This window comes from Pararge aegeria, chromosome 13 (genome assembly GCF_905163445.1).
Source record: "Pararge aegeria chromosome 13, ilParAegt1.1, whole genome shotgun sequence".
Taxonomy (NCBI): Eukaryota; Metazoa; Arthropoda; class Insecta; order Lepidoptera; family Nymphalidae; genus Pararge; species Pararge aegeria.
In genome coordinates this window covers 11960168-11984287 of record NC_053192.1, presented here as the reverse complement: position 1 = coordinate 11984287, position 24120 = coordinate 11960168, and the positions used below count along the sequence as shown (strand labels likewise).

General features: G+C 36.5%; 1 protein-coding gene across 1 annotated transcript in view; it reads right to left on the bottom strand.

Moving 5' to 3' along the window:
* Window positions 1–15319, bottom strand: part of LOC120628750 (G-protein coupled receptor Mth2-like) — a 131212-nt gene extending 115893 nt beyond the window's left edge. Inside the window, exon 1 of the mRNA XM_039897356.1 lies at window positions 14315–15319. Coding sequence (XP_039753290.1) covers window positions 14315–14935 — 621 coding nt within the window. The 5' untranslated portion in view covers window positions 14936–15319. The remainder of the gene's footprint in view (window positions 1–14314) is intronic.
* Window positions 15320–24120: the final 8801 nt, after the last annotated feature.

The following is a 24120-nucleotide window of genomic DNA, read 5'->3' as shown; positions in this document are numbered from 1 at the left end:
AAAACCGAATTTAAATTTCTCCACCTGTCAAGTCTCACTTCTCAAGTTCCCTCAGCATTGCGAAACTATAATGTGAAGACATAATTATCGCAGACATATTGTTCGCATGATAGCCCTACTGGACTACGGCTGTTTGTATTGCTCGAGATATTGTAAAGTTTACGTTTTGTTATTCATTACTAGCTGTCCCGGCGCACTTCGTACCGCGGATTTTTTTTTGATGAATGTTATATTTTAATACTTACTATCCTATTCCGGTCTAAGAGGAATCCAAAAATATCAAATATCATAAAAATTGGTCCAGTCGTTCTTGAGTTATAAATGGTGTAACTAACACAACTTTCTTTTATATATATAGATTACCTATTATAAATAATAAATCATTACCATACCTTATCCCAGATGCAAAAATGTCAAGAATACATTCGATATTCGATTGGTTGTTAAAAATTCATGATTTTTTTAACAAAACGTACGCAATGTCATTATAATTACATCCATATATTACAAGGAATGGAATCTTGAGTCACGTCGGTTTTTAGTCAGACGACATGTCTGCTTTGAAGAAGCTACTTGCACAGGCAATACCATAGTGTTGAAAACCTGTATCAACCTTCAAACGGCGAGCCCTACATATAGTTCGTTCACTCAAATAGTTTGCGAAATGCGGGCGTCGGCTACTTCAAAGATACGGTACGGATTCAGTAAAAATTGAAATAAAAAATATACTAAGAGATTAAGTAACTTTTAAAGTAAAGAGATAGCGTATTTATTTTCACGAACTTACCTATATAGCGTGTACCTACCTACTGCAAACTATTTTAATGGAAGAACTGTATATGGCCCATCATTTAATCACACCATGCAGCTACCTTATTACACTTAATTTTAATTAAAAACTGGGTTAAGATTCACGCTTTTTACCTACTTTCCAATGTAACAGTAATCTTTTATTTAACTGTCTCGTAAGTGTAGTGGTTAGCGCGTTAAATTACGATCACGCAATTGGTTCGATCCCGGATCGGGCTCAATAATAACATTGGGTTTTTTTAAGAAAAAAAAGCTTACCAACCGCAAGTTAGGAAATTGGCAGTATGTACGCCACGTGCCTAGGCGAATATGCTATGCCATCTATCCCGGTTATTATCACAAACGTTTGATAATCATTAAAAGCTTTTGGTAATCGTTAAAACCCGCCAACATGCATTGGAAGACAATAGTGGGTCTAAGCTCTAAAGCCCTATACAACGTGTTAATAAAAACCGAAATAATACTTCAGAGGCTTTAGAACTACATTTTTTTAAGTCACATGTAACTTATCTGTGAAACCGAAACGCTAATCGTTTTTGAGTAAACCATTACCATACTTTTTACAGAAAGCAATGAGACACAGCCCTTCATGCAAAAGTAAAATCAAGTGACTCGAATCACTTTATTAGGTACGCGTCGCGTAACGTAGCTACTATGCACGTGTCGTTCTTTTATCTTCAATAGGGTTGTAAACACTGATAATGTTTTGAATTCTTTTGTATGGAAAAATTAATATTCTTCTTTTGATTTAATATTTTACAGGGTGATTTCTTATGAAATATACTTATGCACCCTTCAACAGTATTTCGTAATTCCGTTACACGTTGTATCGTGCCCGGGAACCACGGGCAATTGATAACCCTGTGCCTAAGGTAACACATAAGCTATCGCTCTGTCCTGATTATCATCACTAAATGCCTACACTACAACAATGCACCAAAATTGCATTTTCGGAAATTTGTTTTAATACTAATTGAATCGCCGACAGAGCTGATCTCGGAAAGACTGAGTAGGTATAGGATTACGGTACTTCAAAAGGCACTCTCGCGTTAAAGAATATATAAACAAGTGTTTTATTGGCCGCATAACAATAACGAGTTTTATTGAACTTAATTAAAGTACCCTACAGCCCTTATTATCGTGGAAATAAAATCAAATTACATGACTGTTAAATTAAGTAAGCAATTTCAGGGTAAATAGGAAAATTGACGCTTAACGTTCTTACGGCCGGAGATAAATATTATGTATCTTAATAAGAATCTGTTTTAGGGTATTTATGAGAGTAATGAAATTCAAAAGAGGTTTTAACATAAGTAACTCTCTCTCAATTCATTCAATCACCAGAAATCGAATATTTGAACTTTAGCGCTTTTTCATGGCGCTTAAAATTTAAAAAAGCGGATTCCTTTTGTGGAGACCGAGGTCGAGCCCCGGCATGCACAACTAACTTTTCGGAGTTATGTGCGTTCTTAATTTAAGTAATTTAAATATCACTTGCTTTAACGCTGAAGGAAAACGTCTGAGGAAACCTACATGCCTGAGAGTTCTCCATAACGTTCTTAAGTGCGTGTGAAGTCTATCAATCCGCACTTGGCCAGCATGGTAGACTACGAACTAAACCCTTCTGATTCTGAGAAGAGACCTGTGCCTTGTAATGGGCCGTTAATGGGTTGACGATAATGAAAGTAAATTAATGGCTAAAAAATTAAGGATGCTGTTTCTAAAAATATATTGGTTTCAATGCCTGTGGACTATGGTATGTATCACCTTCCCTCACATCATTCATCCTCAGTCTATAAATATTCCACTGCCCACCGATTGGCGCAGTTTGCAGCGACCCTGCCTTCTGAGTCCAAGACCGTGGGTTCGATTCCCAGTACTGGAAAATGTTTGTGTGACCAGCATGAATGTTTTTCAGTGTCAGGGTGTATATGTATATTCTAAGTATTTATGTATATTATTCATAATAATATTCATCAGACATCTTAGTACCCATAACACAAGCTACGCTTACTTTGGGGCTAGATGGCGATGTGTGTATTGTCGTATATTTATTTATTTTAAAAAAATAAATTCCTCTCTCATAGAGACATTTAGTGCATTGACCCCCCACGATCCTACAAAGCGGGTTAGCAAGATTTAACGATTACTATCACAAATTATGTGTTCACTACCGTGTACTGCAACTTAACGTACTCTCCGAGGCACGGCACAGTGGACTCTACGTTTGTTGAAGCGAAATTTAACCTTTAAAAAAATAACAGTACATACTAATAAACACGTATAGAGGTAAGATACGCTGGTTTGACGCTTTTCGTGATAAATGCCGACAAGGTCTAAAAAGCGTCGCGAGAAGCTGGGAATGGATCTGGCGCCCGTAGTATGGGTCATTTCCTTGCCTCGCTCTACTCCGCACTCACCGCACGATTGGTGTGTCTAGACGGCTTAGTCAGACTTCTGTAGTTGACACTTTCACACGCCTAAACCACTGAACTGATTGTAGTCAAACTTCGCCAGGTTGATTTCATCCTGTATAAACGGATATGGCCCTATGGGATAGGTACATTTAAGTCTAGGAAAACAGAGAATAAACCCAAAACAAACTTAGACCAAGTCGCTTGATAGACCTACTATTACATCCATCCATAGTAGAAATACGAAAGTGTGTTTGTCTGTTTGTTTGTCCTTATTTTATGCCCCAACTAAGCCACTTATTAACTTAAAACATAGGCAGGCTCCTTTTAGCCCAGGCAAACGAACGGCTCCCACGAGATTTATAAAAACCGTAATAAACACAGACAAATTACGCGGTCAACAGCTATTAAAGAATAAAATGTAAATAGATATTGAAAACGTGAACGTTCAAATGTTTCATTAAAATAATCTTATTTTTTCATTTCAATAACGAATAATAAAGAAGCGGGCTCCCTAAGCGACTTAAAAGTTCACTTTGCAAACTTAAAGAATATTCTAAGGCCGGGAACTTTGGAAAGCACTTTTATTCTATTGTAGCAGTTTACAGGCTCACTGCGCGTGAATAATCAGAAAATCTTGAATAAAATGTAAAGTTGGGCGTTTCTTATATATTATTTACCGTCTTAACTTATTAAAGCTAATTTGTTATTGTTATTTGGTTTTCATTAATTCGTTATTTTAGCCTAAGTTGTATAATAATAACTGAGCCCTAGTTGCTAAACAAATAGAATTAATATATATTATTCTTAAAATAAAAATAACAATTAGTCATTTTTTTTTAAAATAATTATAAAATACTTTATTTTTTCTTATTTTGTAATTTTTAATATTTAAATTAAAATAATTTTACTCATAAACAAAAATAACCTAAAATAGGTTAAGAAAAGTAGGCAATAATTAGATTATTTATTGGGCATTTTATTTATTTTATCAGAACCTGCAACGATATTGTTAAAGGTGTCATTACTGTAAGAAGCCGAGTACATAACCGAGCTTTTGATAAAATGAGTAAATAGAAATAATATAACAATAATAAGCTCTGCAATACAAAGTATGGATCTGTCTAACTTTCTAAACGTGTGTAAGTGTTTTAGATGCCTACGTATCACGAATGGTGATTAAACTTTAATCGCAATGTGATAATACTTCACCATTTTCAAAACAGCTACCAACTTGAATAACATAATGAAACAACGGTGGCATACGGGATCGCCAATTTTTATATGCCATGTATGGAAAAAATATTACGTCATACATACGTCTGCCGATAAGAATAATTTAATTGGTATATTTTTGGTGCTGGAATGGCGATCCCGCACCGGTAAACGCAGCGAAGGTCGGCCGCCAACGGGGTGGACAGATGACATCAGACGAGTCGCTGGGAGCCGCTGCAGGCAAGCGGCCCAGGACCGTGAATTGTGGAACTCCCTACAAAAGACCCATGTCCAGCAGTGGACGTCCATTGGTTGAAATGATGATGATGATGATGATGATGACGACTTTTGGAGCAAAAACGGACAAATAATCGCGAGCAACAAATATTGAACAACAATAAACAAACTGCGCCGGTCAATTCGGTTTCATAACCGAACAATATTTCATAAGCGCGAAGTTATTTACGCTAATAACTAGCTCGCGCGTACAAAATCGACGTAGCAGGTGAGCGATTCAATCAGACTCTATTAGTGTTTCATATCGTCCGTAGTGAGGGAAATTATTGATTTGTGCCTAATATCCGGGCGGCCAGGCCGACAGCCCTGCGGGCGGCGGGCGTATGCGTGGTCAGGGTTGCCACCGACCAGTTATTACACCAGACGCGGACATCTCGATACATATTCGATAACGCCGATAGCCAATCGAATCGCCAATCATATTGCGATGCCCAGTGACTCGAAGACTTTTTTGATTTCCTCTTTCTCTTTGAACTTTGAATCGGCAAAATCGAATTCGAAACTAGAAACACGTACCTATACTGACTTTACGTAATCAAGTTTTACAATTGATACCAATTTACCTTAGGGGTGAATTCAATATAGCTTATTTGTTTCTTTTATCTTTCAGGAGGCTTAAAACAGTATTATTTCAAAATGACAATTCATTTTACATACCTTGACCTCCTAGAAATTAGAATTAATTCTAAAATTCTAATACCAAACGTCATCGTCAATCAATAGCCTTCAGTCCTAACCTGTAATCCACAGCTGGGCTCTCATCTGCCGCGACTAGACGGCCACGTTGCACGGCACGGCAATTTTTTCAATACTAAAATAATACTGCTTGAAGCGATGGTAGTAAGCCGCCTGATAAAATTGATGATGGTTAGTGTCCATGTGGACGAAAATATATAATACAAAAAAGTCTATGGCAACTTTTCCGATGGAATAGCCAACTTAAGCCAATTAAGAAATGGTAAATACTCTAATTGGCCCTGTGGGAATCGAACTTGAGACCACCCACTTAAGTCTTAAGGCTCAACCTCACTGCCGTCTGGCCGACCAAAAATTTGAGACTTATTTCTTAGATTAAGCATATGAATTTTGCTGGATTTGTGTCTCAGTTTAATAGATAATGTAGAAACCGGTCACATTGCTGCCTTAACTCTGTTAATAGCATGTCCTAAATATGTAGTTAGCTATACTAAAATCATGAACTATTTGTCATTTAATGCACGTTTATTATTTTCTTACAACTAACGAATATGTTACAATCGATTCCTTCTTCAAAGATTTAGAAGTAATCTATAATATATAATGTTACTTTTATAATACAATATTTGAAATAAAATCTAATTATATCATGTAACGGATGTACAGCCAGTTTGGGCGCAGCCATTTTTATTTTTTTTTGAATTATCTAATTTTATTATTATTTTAATTTTATTTCGAAAGTGTGTCTGATTGTTTGAATTGTTGAGGTGTTTTTCTATGCTTAGCTCATCCACTTTGCCAATCTTAACGAAATTCGGCAATGAGTTACCTTGCGTCTTGGAGACAGATTTAGAATGCTTTGTATTCTAAAAAGCAACTGGAGACAGTTCCCGCGGCATTTAAACAATAAACTTTGTTGCCATTGTACCTACGGCATAATTTTATCCCAGATATAGGCAAAAGTTTCGGTAAACTGGCCTTCCCCATTGGCAGGAACACAACTAAAGAAGCTAACATTCATCATCATTACCAATCCATTAAGATCCCAATATGGTACAGGTATCCTCCCAAAATGAAAAAGAATTAGGCAAAAGTCCTAGATGCTGTACAAATTTGCTCAACCATTATGAAAAACTCTAAGGCTTGTAAGGTCCCTCACGATGTTTTCCTTCACCATTTAACTTATTTAACGACCTCCCTGGCGTAACAGTGAGCGCTGAGAATTTAAGTACGAGGTTTGGCTCGATTGCCGGGAAGCGCAATTTGGGAATTTATAATTTCAGATTTTTTTCTGGTCTGGTCTAGTGGGTGGCTTTGGCCGTGGCTAGTTACCACCCTACCGACAAAGAAGTGTCGCTAAGCGTTTTGCGATGTCGCGTAGAAACCGATTAGAGGTATGACTACCATAATCCCTAAAGGGTTAGCCTGCTACCATCTTAGAATGCATCAACTGTTACCACCAGTTGAGATTGCAGTAAAGTTATAAAAGCGTATATAAAATTATCATAATCATATACGCTTTTTTACTGTTAAACATTTTAGTGACACGAAATCTCTTTTGTTTCAGCTGCGGATATTATTAAGTACACTTTAAACGACGTATTTATCTCAATCGATCAAGCTCTTATAAGTTTACTTTCATTATTTAATGGACGTCCGTACTCCCATTTCTCGATACCCTTTAAATGCCAAGGGCATATTGATCCGCCGATGATTGCATCCATTTTAATGGGTAGGTAGGTATATCATTTTTAATTAATAACAAGAGATGCCTTTCACTATGAGTTGGTTTTTTAGAAATGTCGCCGGCGGATTTCCTCTTTATTCATTAAATGTATAATAGAGTGACATTTCGTGAATCCATTACGTAAATATTTTTTTCCTTTCTTCTTATTTATTTATTCTTTCCTGCAAATACGTATTCGTATATAAGTACGTATTTCTGTATCATTTAGTGAGTTAGTAATCAAAGAAATCCTTATTAATATACATAAATGTTAAAATGTGTTTGTTTGTTGTTTTGTCCTTCCTTCACGTTCGCCGTTGCTTAGTTAAATAAACAAATCTATTTGATTTTTGACAAAGAATTAGTTAAAAATAAGGAAAGTAAAATAGGCTAATTTTTATCCCAAGAAATTCAAAAATCATAATAAACCCGGATGAAGAACGCGGCAACAGAATTATAGAATAAACACTTTAAAAAAAAGTATTTTAAGAAGTACAATACAATACCTAATGATCGACCAGTAACCTAACAGAATGCATGAGCAAATTCATAAGTTCAATGAAAGCGAATAAAAATATTCATTCATTATTTATTCGGAAGGCGTAACCCTTGCTACAATTGGGTTAACAATTTGTGTAAGGTCGAATGTCAAAAATTGCAAAGGGTTCGCAACACACTCGAGAGAATAATATGGAGTGGGCGCCGTTGAATAAATAATGAAAACAGTCAAGCGATAGATGGAGGCTTTGAATGTTTGTTTTTCAAGCGCACGCAAAGGAACTGTTCCACTGTTGCGTAGTTCTCGGTGCTTTATACGCCTTGCATATGCAATGTTGCATATGAATATTGATCCATGGCTGATGCTTAACAAGGCTGCTCCCACAGAACATGTCACCCGCTTATGATATGAAATTACAATGACAAGAAGCTACACTGATATGACTGTGCGCAAGGTTAGAAACATATATATATAGTCACCTCAAAATTGTGTGTCACTCCGCTCCACGATAGAGTCCAAATTAATACTAAGACTCTACTTCTTCTCTTTCTTCTTATCTTTAAACCTTTGAAGATTTGTAGGCAGCGTAATGCTTAGTGTTGCCCAAATTCAGTCTTGGTCTTGCAGTCTTGGTCTTGTTCTTGCGTTTTTGCAAGACCAAGACCAAGAACAAGACCGCGTATTTTTAGCAAGACCAAGACCAAGACTGACCGTGCAAGACTTGAGCAAGAACAAGACATAGCCTGCAAGACTCTTGCGTCTTGCAGCTAGGACTTAGCGCTATTTCACGGAGTAGTTAGGTGTAACAGTTCGGTGTATAGGTAGGTAGGTACGCTTAGGAATTCTATGAGACGCAAAAAACTATATCAAAGAATATGAAAAACTGGACCTATGCGCATTACGACTAATACCATAAACATAGCGAATAAAAAAATATCTATTAAAATCAAACTGAGTGCATGCATAGTTATGTTTTAACCATCGGCACTTTGATAATGCGGCATCAAAGGTTTTGTACTTACTTCTCAAAGAAATTTGCCGCTTTTCGGAAGTACATGGTTATGATACACGCGCCGGCGGCTTCTTTTGAAATCTAAAACAATCGTTGCCGCCGCGCCGAAATCATAACATTTGACACTATTCATGCAAAATAATTTCGAATTTTAAGAGTACCTACAGGTGTTCCAAAGAATAAATAAGTTTCAGATTGGTGATTTTAGATTGGTGGAGGACGCATGAGACAGAGTATCCGATTTTATCGAAAATGGCCCGTGATTTTCTCTCAATACCTGCAACTTCAGTACCTGCTGAGAGGTTATTTTCTAAAGCATCATTAGTAATTAGAAAACATAGAAATAGGTTAAGTGATGAGTCAGCCAGATGGTTACTTTGTATTAATTCTTGGTCAAAAGAATTGATATAAAGTATCATAACCTAATGATAAAGCTGTTGATTTGTGTTGTATTTTATTTTTTATTCAAATAAATGATAAATCGTAAAACTCTTTTATTAAATTTCTTATAAGTTGAGGGTTCAATCTCTTTCTAGACAGATAAGTATTGTTCTTTAAAATACAGTCAAGTTATTGTAATTAATTTGTTTTTTTACATGTTTTAGCAAATGTAAGCTTATAAATCATAAATGTTTATTAAGAAACAGTTACTTCCATGGAAAACGACATATAGGTCAGTTGATTTTTCGAATTTCTTATCAAATCTTCAGTTATTTATTAATCTGCTTGATCTTTACTATGGCTATGTTAATTCAAGCTCACAATGTTCCAATTCTAATACGTTTTTCTAAGATTTAAAGTAAACTTTAATAAATAGTAATAGACTAATAGGTAATTGCAAGACTTGCAAGACTCTTGCTGCAAGACCAAGACCAAGACCAAGACTGGGAGCGCAAGACCAAGACCAAGACCAAGACCAGGTGTATTGGCGCAAGACCAAGACCAAGACTGGCTAAGTCTCGTCTTGTTCTTGCATTTGGGCAACACTAGTAATGCTGCACGAAACGGTAGTAAGTTTCTACCTTCACATACTACTTGGTTAGAGGCTTACTTGTTGTGGAATACAAAAAAAACGTACATTAATGCCAATAATATTATATTAGTGTTAATGTACGATCACAGTCATAAAGGTGCGGGGCTATTGCTACGCAAGCGATGTCAGTAATTTGCGTCCTTTCAAAATGTAGTCAAGTTTTTAAATTGCAATAAAATAGTAAAAACTTTTTGAATAAAGAAATGTTCAAATTGACTATTTGAATCAAGACGAGAAAATAGAGAGTGAGAGAAGAATAAAGATGTCGTCACTGACCCACAATGCTGCTCACTGGCAGAATCAAGCATGGCGTTCAGAAGCAAGTACCCCGGACGACCTCTGTCCCCAAAAGCTCAACTAATTTAAAAGTGTATTTAATGAATTCAAGACCAAAAAAAATTGAGTGCTGTGGTAAATTGACACTTGATATTTACGTACATTTTAGTCATTTAATAGTACAAAATGTATCCTTGTTGCCCAAATCGCAATATTTTAGTAAACTAATATAAATGTTTATTGGGAATAATTGTATTAATATTTAATTTTCCGGGCAGCTTTTATTTCAACATGTTTTCCTATTGTATAAGATCCGTTTGCGTCAGCTTTTTGCATCCTATTTAACATCAGAACGTCTCCCTACCGTTTCCATTAAGTATTAACTCCGTAGACATGGAAACCTAAATAGGATTGGCGGATTTATTACGTTGTTTGGTTTTAATGTAGCGGTGTTTTCTCGTTACGTCCTCATTATAATTGGATTTTTCACAGCTCAAATATTAAGATTTATTTCCATAAAACACGTGTATAGGTTACTGTACTGCTGAATGCGTTCGTCACGATATGTAATTTTTTTATATTTTAAGTTTTAACTTAAACCAATGGTTTTTTTGTGCGTTTAAATATGTAGACACCTACTTAATTTACTATTATTTACTTTTAGACAAAATCCCTGGCGCAACGGTGAGCGCTGTGAATTGAGGTCCCGGGCTCGATTCCCGGCATTCTGAATGTTCTCTGGTCTGGTCTGGTGGGAAGCTTTGGCCGTGGCTAGTTAGTCTTTGTCGGTAGGGTTACCACCCTACCGACGACCGACGACGGTCACCACCCTACCGACGGTCGGACATTTTCACCTCGAGAACAAATTAACATCTTATTTCGTCATATTTGGCGAAATACGCAGACATGTAAGCTTAAGCATGAAACAATCTTCAAACTGTAGGAATGTTGCAGAAATTGCACCTTGCCTTGCTCGGATATTCCTCGCTTGTATCAATGTTGCGGTCGACTGTCTGGGAATGCAAATAGATCTACTAAATAGTTACAAGTAGATATAGACTAGTAGTTACTCGTTTCTATTAATTTGAACTATTTTCTATTTTTCAATTGGGTATTATAATTAGGTTGATGAAGCCTTGATAGCTTAGTGGTTAGGGCCGCTACCTTTCAGGAGCCGAGTTCCATCTCCGGGAAACCACCTCTAACTTTACGGAGTTTTGTGCGTTTTTAATTGAGGCAACTAAAATATCTTGGGGTAAGTGATATTGTGAACGTGAAGTGAAGGAAATCATCGTGGGGTAACCTGTCGATAATAATACAATGATACAGTATGCATACCACTGCAGAGTAGTAATTAGCAACATCCGAAGCCTCCTACCAGACCGCACCAGAGAAAATTCAGAAAAATTCTAATTCTGTTCGGTTAGCATGGGCAGGAGACAATTATATCCACGGGGAAAGGATACAAATATATCTTCTCCCACAGCTGTATCAAACGGGGTTAAACTTCCTATTCCCTGTTCCCGTGCTTTAGCAGGTGGACACGTTAATAACATCCCTTGTCAGGGGATATAATCGGGGGATATAATTTTTGTCTCCTGCCTGTACTAGCCCTGCTGCCGTGACCTCCGACTCATAAAACCACAAGGGAAAAATCGTCGCCCTTCTTTAGATATTCAGTGAAATTTCTGCACACAAACTTAGCAAGTAGCTAAAATTGACATAATTTTTTTACTGCAATAAGATGCCACAAACGGCGGTCCACTTAGCTTGCGTAGGGAAATGTAGGTAATTAAGTTTCGAGCTTATAGGACCGAACGAAGCAAGGTCTTTGTGTGTCATCATCGATCTATTAAGACGATGATCTAGCTGCGACAAATTTGATGAATAGGCACCTATTTGAAAAAACTACTGCCGGAGCCCTGAGCTTGACCTCCTCATGTATTTTCCTATGGAGTGCGACAGCTGCGGCTCAAACCAATTTTACCGATAAAAAATTAACGAGATCGACGTTTCGTATTCCCGTTTCCTAAACCAAAACTGAGCCGATTATTTTGACATTGAAATTTTAAGAAATATTACGTCTTCGTTTGTTTATCTTACTGTATTTCATGTAATTTTGTTTTTTCATTTTCGAGTCCTCAACATTGGGGTAAAATAGTTGATTTTTTATGTCATTTTACCTGGACGGATATTTATATTTATTTAAGAAAAATAATAATAATAGCTTTATTTGATCTCTTAAAAACTACATAAAACATTGTAACAATCTCAATAATTACTAAGCAACTAAACACAAAATGTTTCGTAATAATAGTGTTCAATGCTTTCCAAACTAGGATACTTTCCTTGTATTTCCACGACGGGGAAAGTATCCTCACAAATAATCTTTAAGATTTTTAGTGGGTAGGTTCGCAAATAATATCTAAGTTATACCTAGTACCCAAAAGTCAACTGCTCATAACGCACGTGTGCGGTGTGCCTATAATATTTGAAGAGTTCAGTCATCAAATGTCTGTCAGTCAGAGTAAAATGTTTCCTTATTCAAATAAGGGCAATAAATGCGTACATAGTAGTGAGATGATGGCTATAATACATTCGCAAACTAAAGCTACGAGCTTTCCAAATGAGCCATGTTCCAAGCAGAAGCCCACAAGAAACTTTGCTGGGTATTCTTTTCGTTATCACCATCTCATAGTCATTTAAAACTATTTAAAAAGCAACCTGGTTAGAACCTCAATTCACATACAAGCTTTTTTATCGGGTAAGTGAAGATTGGGTTAGTCGAAACGCTGCAAACCTGTGTGTGTCTAACACTGTCAAAATATTATTTGAGTCATAGGCGTATGTAAAAGCCAATCGAGTTTTTTTGACTAGCTTATGGCATATCGTTAGAAAGAACTTTCCAACCAGGTTTTTATACAAATATACTCGTATAATACCCACGTAGGCTTTGTATTCTAACCTTACAACCGACCTTCAGTTTTTTAATTATTTCGAGGCGTTTCCAAGTTTAACGGATAGCGTTATATCATTATTTCTTAGATTAGCACCAGAGGAGAGATATTCCTATTTATAGGACAGCAGATTAAATATAACAAATTTCATAACAACAATTTCAAAATATATCCTACATCAATATAGGTGTACACTTTTTTTTCAATTGATTAATATTGTAATTGTATAAGTTAAAAAGAAAGAAATTGAGAACGTAACCCATTTCTCGGTTTTCGATCAAATATAACTGGACAGTTGTAATATCTTATTAATCGTGGAGGTAATTGTCTACGTAACACAGGTAACGATGTTGTATTAAATTAAACCACAACTCGAAGTGTAAGTTTAAAGATAAGTTATCAATTTACTATCGAGAATATTGTCTATATTAACTTATATAAATAATAGGTAATTTAATGATTACGATAAAAAATTATATTAATAGGTAGCTATGAGTAGAAAGATGTCCAGGTATGGTTTATGGTCATTATTAAGTTTTTGAATATTTTAAATTTATTATTTTATATTTACAGTCACATAAGTAAGCGATTCGAATTCAAAGGTTCCTAATGTTTGATCTAGGTACTTTCGCGCTCTGTGTACATTATTTTTTCACATGTTATCTAATAAAAATACTGTATGATATCCACTTATAAATTAATAACATGTAATTATAAACTGTAAAATACCGATACCTGTTAGTCATAATTATATCACAAAAAAATAAACTTATTTTTGTAGATGACTAATGTATGTTCCCATTACAAAATGTAAAATTTTAATATAATAGCTAATAATTAGGTACAGAGTTTATATAAAATTTGAAATAAAAAAACGTTGTAGGGTCGAGCAAGTTTGTTTTCAAAACTAAACAGTTAACGGATAATCTCAGATATAACAGCTATCATATGAAGCGCATTGATAACAGTAACTTCCGTGAATTTCCTAAAATTTATTACTCAATACGCGATAACAAACTTCGAAAATATCACGAGGTACAAGTCTTATCTTCCATAACGAATACTCAATTCACTCGTAATCGTAAATACATCTGCTGATAAAAGTGAATTCCCCTTAAAAATATTTCACTCCATTCCGACGCCGGCCGGTGCGATACAATCTGCATTCAGCGAGAAAAACATATTTTAAAAACAATGAAGGGTATTCACCTTTATCAAGAGATCGCCCCACAAGGATTCAAACTGAAAGGGAGACCTGAATAAAAGAGCTCGCGGTGTTAACACAGGGTAGGTACATTGAATAGCTATTAACCACCTCGAGGCGACGATAAGGCTGAAAGGCGTGTACCTACAGAAGGATGTTTGCCCTAGATCATTACCTCTTCGTCCTGACGCAGCTTCATCGGCGGGGACACATCCCTCTCCACATTCACTGGGGCACTTGAAACACTCACAGCACTTGCGTTCACGCTCCGCGAGTTTCTTCCCTCAATCACGTCCCAGGGTACGTCGTCGTCGAAAACCGCCACGTTCCGCAACCCTGAACCCGAATGGAACCTCCACGGTAGATCGGTCCCACTCTGTCGAGATCGTCGTCTCTTGTGCCTAACTTTGTGCCGCGCAAACCTTTCCGCACCGTGATACTCATCACCCATCATCGCATCATACAATTCGTCCAAGTTAACTTTTACTCTGTGATGTTTATTAAGAACTGTGGTCGAGGGTTCCGTTGTTACGGTTTCCCGGCTCAGTCCTTCCGCGTCCCAGAGTTGTATTCGGAGTATGTTGTCGTGGGAGACGGGCGTCATGTGGGCGCGCGCGATCGCGACCGCGAATGCCGCGAGTGCGAGTACTACAGCGCGCGCGGTCACGTCCATCTCCAACGGCGGCCGAGAGCCTACTGAGGTACGACTAGCAGGCTGAATGGCTGATAGCCGCCGCTTTTCCCGCGCTTTTCCGATAACGCTACGAGCTACGCACTGAGCCCTTGTATTCGACATCAACGTCGCTCTCAGCGCTCGCTCGCCTCGGACAAGATAAACATCGCTTATCGCGACATGATTTGTTTGATAAGCGCCAACATCACGCCCATTGGCACGTGGGCCTACGTATTAATTTCGGTAGGAGATTTTGTGAGTAATAAAACACAAGCGTCACCACAGAAATTAATTTATTGCGGCAAAACTATTAACTAACACAATATTATTTTTGTACTGGAATAACAACACTCAATTACTACCGCGAAGGTAATACAATAATACACTCGGGCCTGGATTAGTGAGATTTTAAATAAAGACAAAGTTTATAACACTTTTAAAAAAAATAATCTAAAATGATTCATATATCTTCTGTTTTAACCATAATAAATAATCATTAAAAAAAAATCTAAAATGATTCAGATATCTTCTGTTTTAACCATAATAAATAATCATTAAAAAAAAATCTAAAATGATTCAGATATCTTCTGTTTTAACCATAATAAATAATCATTAAAAAAACAAATACAAAAACGATTTGATTTTTTACTTACAGAAGACCAGAACAGTCACACTTATAAGGTAGAGACGTGAAAAATTACTCTTACAAAGGATTACGAAAGTCGTTAATAAAAATCCAGGTTCGACTGTAATTGCATTTAACCCATTTCCTATGAGAAAATCCACTAATATTATTTTTTCTGCAGATAAGTACATTCTACAAGAATTATTTGCACGTAAACCCATATATAGTTAGTATAACAGTAAAATTCTTAAATAGCGACCTATAAGTAACTTTGAAAACTTTTTTTGTAGTCTATGGCAAGAAATATAAGATAAAAAATTAAGGCAAATAGAAAGGCTTTCCAACTAAACACATCAACTGCAGTTCGTCCGCTCAAACAGTTTGCAGCACAACCATACGCTACGTTAGGTAATAATTAAATAAAATGAAAATATATCTGTGTACGTGTGTGATCATTGTGGGAAGTACCTCAAACTTCCCGCATCTCGGGTGTCAGGGGATTCCCGTCAGGGGAATTTATAATTTCTGAATTTTCTCTCACAGGAATATCCCGCAGAACCCCCTTATTTCCCGGGATAAAATACATCCTAAGGCCGTCTCCAGGATGCAAATTATATGCTATGCTAAATAGCATTAAGATTAGTTAAGCGGTCAATCCATGCATAGACAACAGATGTTATTTTTCAAACCCCGTGAGTAACTTTTAACAGCAGCTCCAGAATACGAGCTTAATATGTCCAAAACTTCAACACGATCGATTCAATGGCACGGGTCTCCTCCGATTATGAGGAGGGCTTAGGCAGTAGTCGACGCTGGCCCAGTGCGTTTAGGTGGACCCCACACGCCTTTGGGTACATTATAGACAACTGTCAGGCATGCAGATTCCTCACTATGTCCTTTACCATTAAAGCAGGACATATTTTTTTCATTACATTAAACGAACATAAGGGACTCGAACTCGGGAAGTGAAGTCCTAACCACTGGGCTATCACCGATTCAACACCCGTACACCCGAAAATAAATAAATAAAAAATAAACTACGACACTACAAACATCGTCATCTAGCCCCAAAGTAAGCGTAGCTTGTGTTATGGGTACTAAGATGACTGATGATTTTTTTTATAAATAATATACATAAACACTTATATATACAAATAAACACCCATACACAAAAAACACCATTCAATCACCATAATCACACAAACGTTTTTCCAGTTGTGGGAATCGAACCCACAGGCTTGGACTCACAAAGCTTGGTCACTGCCCACTGCGCCAATCGGCCGTCTCGATGCTATTAGTTAGTGAAAGAGAACGATCATATAACGCTGACATATCAATTTACGTTTACATAATAAAGGTCAGTCCACGACACCCTAACGGAAACCTTATGACTACAAAATTTGTCATCACTTTGAAATGCTATTAAGCTACTAACAAAAAATCTATAAATTAACGATATATAACACCATTTGTAACGATTGAATAGAAGCACGCGTTAACTAACGGAAGTAGATACACAGTGAACGGACGATTGGCGCAGTGGACAGCGATCCTGCTTTCTGAGTCCAAGGCCGGGGGTTCGATTCCCACAACCGGAAAATGCTTGTGTGATGAACATGAATATTTTTCAGTGTCTGAGTGTTTATATGTATACCAACTATAAGTATTTATGTATATTATTCATGAAAATATTCATCAGTCATCTAAGTACCCATAACACAAGTTACGCTTACTTTGGGGCTAGAAGGCGATGTGTGAATTGTCGTTGTATATTTATTATTTCAAAAAATTCAGAATTCATTTATTTCAAGAAGGCCTAATAATATATAAGCACTTTTGAAACGTCAATTCAGTCTGTTTGTGGTGACTCTACCACCGGTTCGGAAGACAGATTCCACGGAGAAGAGTCGGCAAGAAACTCAGCAGATTGCTGTTTTCCAACATAATTTTATGGTTTAACAATCTTTAGAATTTTTTCAGTTTTTTGAGAGATGAGAAGGGAGTGGCCTGCTTCCAAACAGCCTTGTCGTTAAGGAATTAATCAATCGTGTAGTAACCACGATTTGTTAAATTTTGTTAATTTATTCAGTGAACGTGAAAAGCTTAGTTTGTAAGCCTCGACAACGGGTAATTTGTTATGTATGAATATAACTTATTTGCTGTGCCGTGTGGTGACGGCAGATCAGAATACAGTTGTCTTCACCCCTTTTCTTCAGGAGACGAATATAACGGAGAAGGGACAGCAACATGGTCTGTGCTACTACTACAATCTCCTGCGATCACCAGCCCAGTGTGATTAATATGCTGCGTCTGGTTGGGAGAGACTTTTGATCCAGCAATGGACAACAGTCCATTGCTGGATCAAAAGTCAAGATACTAAATTGAAGTATATAATGTCAACAGACACTATATACTTCAATTTAGTATCTTGTTTGTTTTTAGGTAAAAAGAGATTTATCCGGTTTTCGTTGATTATAGCAAATTAAGCTAACACATTCATTGTATGCCTATTACAGTATTAAGGACTACGTCAACGATAATTTCTTGGGTGTAAATTATTGCTCTAACCAGGTTGCTTCTTTAATAGTTTTTAATGACAATGTGAGAAAACAACCGGCTAAGTTTGTTGTGGGCTTCTTCTTAGACCAAAGCGCGTTTTAGTTTTAATTAGACGAATTTAGTTATCGCCATCAACTCACTTCTATGTCATATTTTACATGTAATGTACGCATCAAAAGTGCCATCTATGTGCAAATAGATGAACAAAGAAATATATGATTAAAATGTTTTCGTCATTAATAATAATAGATAACCAAAACATTATGACATTGGATAATCTAAAACATTTATCAAAGCATTAATTAAATACGAATTAACGTATATTTTGTTACAAATTAGCAATAAATGCTATGCTATTAAGAATGAAACTACATAATACATTCAATAATATAACTAGAGATAATGCAATAGAGAAATAGCAAACGGTTATCGGGATTTTGTCCAGTATCTATAGTCTTTATATATATATATTATATATCTAAGCCATTTACAATCACTTATGACAAATTACTAAAATTATTTCATTTGTGACAAAAATGCTCTCTAAATTATACTTTAAACTCTTACTAATACCTACTGCTTACTTGCAAAAATTTTTTTTTGTCTCCGTATTAAAAATACTATAAGTAAATAGAGTTCGTGAAAAATATATATTATTTGAGTAGTATTTAAATTTTTTATATAACAATAAAAATTATTATTGAACGGAAGTGAGCAATTTGTTTTACTAAGTTTATAATACCTAAATAAGATTATATTACACCTATCTACGTTTCTCAGCGTACTCAAGCAGGGCTAGCACGGGCAGGAGATAATAATTATATCCCCCGATTATATCCCTTAAGGAGGGATATAATTAACGTATCCACCTCCTAAAGCCCGGGAACATGGAATAGCAGAAGTTTACCTCCATTTATTATGTCACATATATTATTTCGACTTGTGCACCAGTGCTCTAACATTTGATAAAGCTGTCGGAGAAGATATTTTTTTATTCTTTCCCTGGGGATATAATTGTCTCCTGACCATGCTAGCCGTGCAGTGGTATAGATTTTAGTCAATAGGTAGAATAAAGTAATAAAAAAATATGAAACACGTCTAATTATTATTAGATAGAAGCTTTATCAGTATCCAACAAAATATAAGAAAGAATCCTCTAAAGATGATCTTAAGTTCCGTTTGTAAAAGTAGACTAATTTAAACTGCCTGTACTATGCCTCGCCGCGGTGGTGGTGGGGCCGTTTTAGATTTTATTTAGTTTTTCTTTACATAGGTTATAAAAGGTTATTTTAGTTTATAAATAGATTCAGTAAATTAATATTATTAAAATCATGTAACAATTACAACGATTACACAATCAAATTAAATATTCACTCACTTTTAATTAGATCTTTTATAAAGAATCATAAGTCATCTTCATCAAAACCCATTGACACCCACTGCTGGACATAGGTCTTTTGTGGGGTGTTCCAAAAAGCTTAAAAAGTCCTTGGCCGCTTGTTTCTAGCGTAGATAAAGTTAATATTGACATAAAGTTAAAATAAAATATGTCTTTATTCAATTTCAACAGGGTGAAAAACAATATACAATAACAATATATTTATTGTCTTGCAATCTCAATAACGGAAGCTAATTTATAAGTGCGCAATCAACCTCCAAAACTATCGATCATTTAATGTAGAGTCGGTTATCATGGCGACAGATCGACAACACTATACCGCACCTACTCAAGTCGAGCCGAGCCGACCTTTTAATTAGTTCTACATAGTTTGGGTACGTTTTTATAAGCGTTAATTAATAACACTTAACACGTTCGCTGCTTAACGATGTGGCGTAGGTATATGTAACCTTTTATGTACATGGTTTATGAGACGGAATGCTTTGTATAGACAAATTATTAAAGATAGTTTATTGTCAAAATCTGACGAGTTACTACATTCTCGTATAAGAATATTTTTTTAAATAGTCTTTTGCCCGTGAACAATACTAAATTTATAAATGACGTACCGTGATATCAGTTACCATTTATGTATATGTAGGTTTTCGGTTGGGCAAATATCAATAGTGAATTTTTTACATCCGTGAAAAGCGTAATGAAGATACTCCTGGAATATTTTGAAAGCCTATTTTTTGCATATGAAAATTAAACTACCTTAATAATTTACCATTGGGGTGCTCATCAAAATGGAAAGTAGGTAATCCGATCGGAAATCGTAACCGGGAAGTCAAATGAATACAATTATAAACTATAGTCACCATCATCATCATGTCAGCCAATGGTCATCCACTGCTGGACATAGGTCTTTTGTAGCGTTCCAGATACCAAGGTCTTGTGTCGCATGGATCAAGCGGCTCCCTGCGATTGGCTAAACGTCATCAGTCCACCTTCTCGAGGGTCTACCAACGCGCACCTTGGGATTCCACCTAGCTATGTGCCCCAACCATTGTCATTTCAGGTTCGCGAAGCTATGTGCCCCAACCATTGTCACTTCAGCTTCGCGACTCGTTGAGCTATGTCGGTAAATCCGCTTCTTCTACGGATCTTCCCATTCCTGATCTAATCACGTAGAGATATTTAACAATCATAGCTCTCTCCATCGCCCGCTGAGTGACCCTGAGCCGATAATATGAGTAAAGTAACTTTAAAACGTCAGTGAACGTGTTAATTTAAAAATAAGCACGTAATTATGTTTCTTTACGTAACAATAGTGAACGGCCATTTCCATTGTAATATTCAAAGAGTAGGTATGTCAATTGCAACATTAATAGTTCCCACTTTTTTTTTATTTAACCTCCAAACTATCGATCATAGAAACGTCAGCGGTTATCTGGTCGTCATCGAGAGCATTTCACCGCGTCTCTTAATCAAGCAGCCTTTTAATTAGTAAGGTAAAGTTTTTTCTAGTGAGTTTAATGGTTATAAAGGTTTTATGTAGTTAGGAAACCAAATAAAAATACAGCCGTATGCTCGTAACTCGAGAATGGGTACTGCTACGTATTATAAGAAAAAATTGGACTAAACAATTATGGCATAATGATTTTCGGTCTCATATTAAAAAATGTATAGGACCAGTGTTTAACAAAATACGGCACCTTTTTGTCTTGACGATGTCTTTTCCATAACAACAAATATTGCTACTATGAACTTTGCTCGTTATATCCACAGTAATATTATAAATTCTGAATAAGTGAAAGGTTATCTATTTGTTACCTTTTCAAGTTTAAACTGGTGAACCAACCTTGATGAATTATGGCACAGAATTTGCTTGCTTTCTGAAGGCGGACATAGAGTAAGTACACAGCACGAAATGGTTCTCGTCACGTGAAAAAATACAGGCGGAAGGACAGTTAACTCCTAATCAATCTTTTTATTCTTCGACGCATGGCGACGACGCGTTTAAGGACATTTTTTGTCAATAATGGAGGTAGGTACTCAGATAAATATTTCATTCCGAACTTCTAATGATGGAACACAACAGTTTTTCCGTGGAACTTGCTTTTATTTAAAAAATCCGTACGAATTTTCTTAGCGTCAAATGTCAAATGTTTATCAATTTCTCATAGTTTCCTCATATTAGGTACCATCATTATCCTCGATTTATTAATCTAACAATTTGGTCAGAAGCCTCCTTTCTAAATGAAAGACGGCTTACCGTGCTCTCTAAGGCACGGGGTGCCAGGCGATAAAAAATCCTAGTTTTTTTTTCCTCTAAAAGTTAGCCCTTGCCTGTAATCTCAGTAGTAGTGTCCCTGTTAGTAGGTAAATAATGGTGGCGTTAGAGATGGTAGCGGCCTAAACGGTATCGCAACCCAAACGGTCCGACCGCAACATTGTACCGGAACGCTACATCGCTTGGCGACACGTCTTAGCCAGACGCCAGTAGTGTGGTAACAGCTGGAGCCTCCCAGAAATTTAGGCCTGTACTCGAAACCGAATCTGTAATGACCTCATAATCCGTAGGTACCCATATAGTTACTAACCACTTAAAGGCAGACTAAAAATAAGTATAAACTTTACGAACAAAGAAGCATATTCTCTTTTCATAGAGGAACCTATCCAGTGAATAGAGTACGAGGCTGAAGAGAAACAGTAAAACAAAGCAACCATCTTTGGCGCCTTGTTTAGGTTTACTGATATCAGATACTTGCTCTAATTAAACACGCGATTGGCTTACTACGGCGAGAGGCTATGAATATAAGGGCTTTGAAAGGCATTGGTGTATTTGTAACTTGAGAGATTTACAACTTGTTATCATTAAAGACAGTAAATTTGATGTTAAATTACAGGTATTATTGGATATTGTATTAAGAATCGTTACCAAATGGAACCATAATTGGCGATAAAATAATATTACAACACCTCTTCCCAATGTTTTTATCGTGAACTTATAAGGGTAATGTTGTCTGTAGGTATGTCCGCCCGTGTCTCACTCCCTTTTACTCAAAGTCGGCTTGACAAGACGAATTATTAAGTTAATGGTCTCTTAACGTGCAACTCCCTGTGAACGTTTCATGTAATTCTTAAAGTATAAGGCGATTAAAAAACTACAGCTTTCCCAGCATATTTTCTAACTTAGATTAGGCTGACTTAAATCGAAACCTACTTAGTTACTTCCCGATGACCTTGAAATATGCTTTGAAAAAAAACTAATATAATGATTTTAATTCCTGTACCTATTGCATTATGGCCAAAAAAGGGTAATTTATTTTATGTATGCTTACTTACTCAAGTGAGTCCATGCTCTGAAGCCCTCTCTTTCGTAAAAGAGAGACCCGTGCCCAAAAGTCATTAAAAGGCTCAGAATTAGGTGCTAGAAAACGTTGTTATAATCAATAAGCATTTCGTAAAATAACTTCTTCTAAATTACTGCCAACCAACTACTATAAGCCGAAAAAATACTTCGATTTAGACCTTAAAAAGGATAAACACGACAGCAATTGTTGTGACTAAAGATATAAATCGTCGGAGGCATTCACTATTGTTCTGCAATCTGTATACAATATACAGGGGCGTGCTTTTTATCTTACCCTGCCCTTACACTGTGTTCGCAGCCGGTGAATTTATCTAGATCGTATTATTTATAAAACGGCTGAATTAATTATCATATACCTATTCGTCGCTACATGTGTGTCTAGTTATTATTCGTATACCTAATTGAGCGGTGATAACAAACTGTTTAACACCGTGGCCTCCCCTTCGGTTTTATCCCTTGCACGCATTTCGAACTTTTCAGAGTAGTTTATGTATTATGTATATAATTTTATTACGTGTACGACAAAGTACTTAAACGTACCAGGCGACTAACGCAATATAACGGAGAACGGGCAGCAGCGTCCACTGTGTAAGTAATTTATGTATTAAATAAAGTACTTTGTACCTTAAGTACTTACGACAAAATACTTAAACGTGCTTTGTCGTACCAGGCGACTAACGCAATATAACGGAGTACGGACAGCAGCGTCCTCTATGTATCTTACCATACAAAGGATTTAAAGTATGCGCAACAAAACAGTGTCGGTGTTGTCGGCCGTGTGGTTGCGTTGGGCCGACCGCTCGAGTGTTTCTGAAAACCCTAGTAGGCTCACACTGATTTACGGCCTCCGTGCCACGCGCCGTCCTTCTATCGGTCCATTCAAACTAGGCGCGCTATCACTCTGCACTTCTACCACCATCTACTGCGACCACCAGCCCGTCAGCCCAGCATGGTTATTATAAGCAAACCCTTCATGGACTGTTATAGACTACTAGCTGTTGCCCTCGACTTCGTCTGCGTTTGATTTTGTTTTTTGATGTGGCATTAAATTTAGTTGTAGAAAAATTTAAAGTATTCAGTATCGCTAAGCTGAGGGGTTTGCTGCTGTCCGCTTAGGAGTTCTTTCCTCTATCTCCAACCACAGTTTGGGCAAAATTAAACACATATCACCTCTATAGCACAAAAACAATTATTTAAATCGACTAAAATTATTCGGAGTTACGGTGTAAAATTGTCAAACACTCATCCCCTCTCCCAAAGCTCGATTCGAGATTAATGTTGGGATAAATAGTATCCTATATTACTTCCAAGAATATGTGTACAAAGTTTCATGAGGATCGGTTAAGTAGTTTTTGCGTGAAAGCGTAACA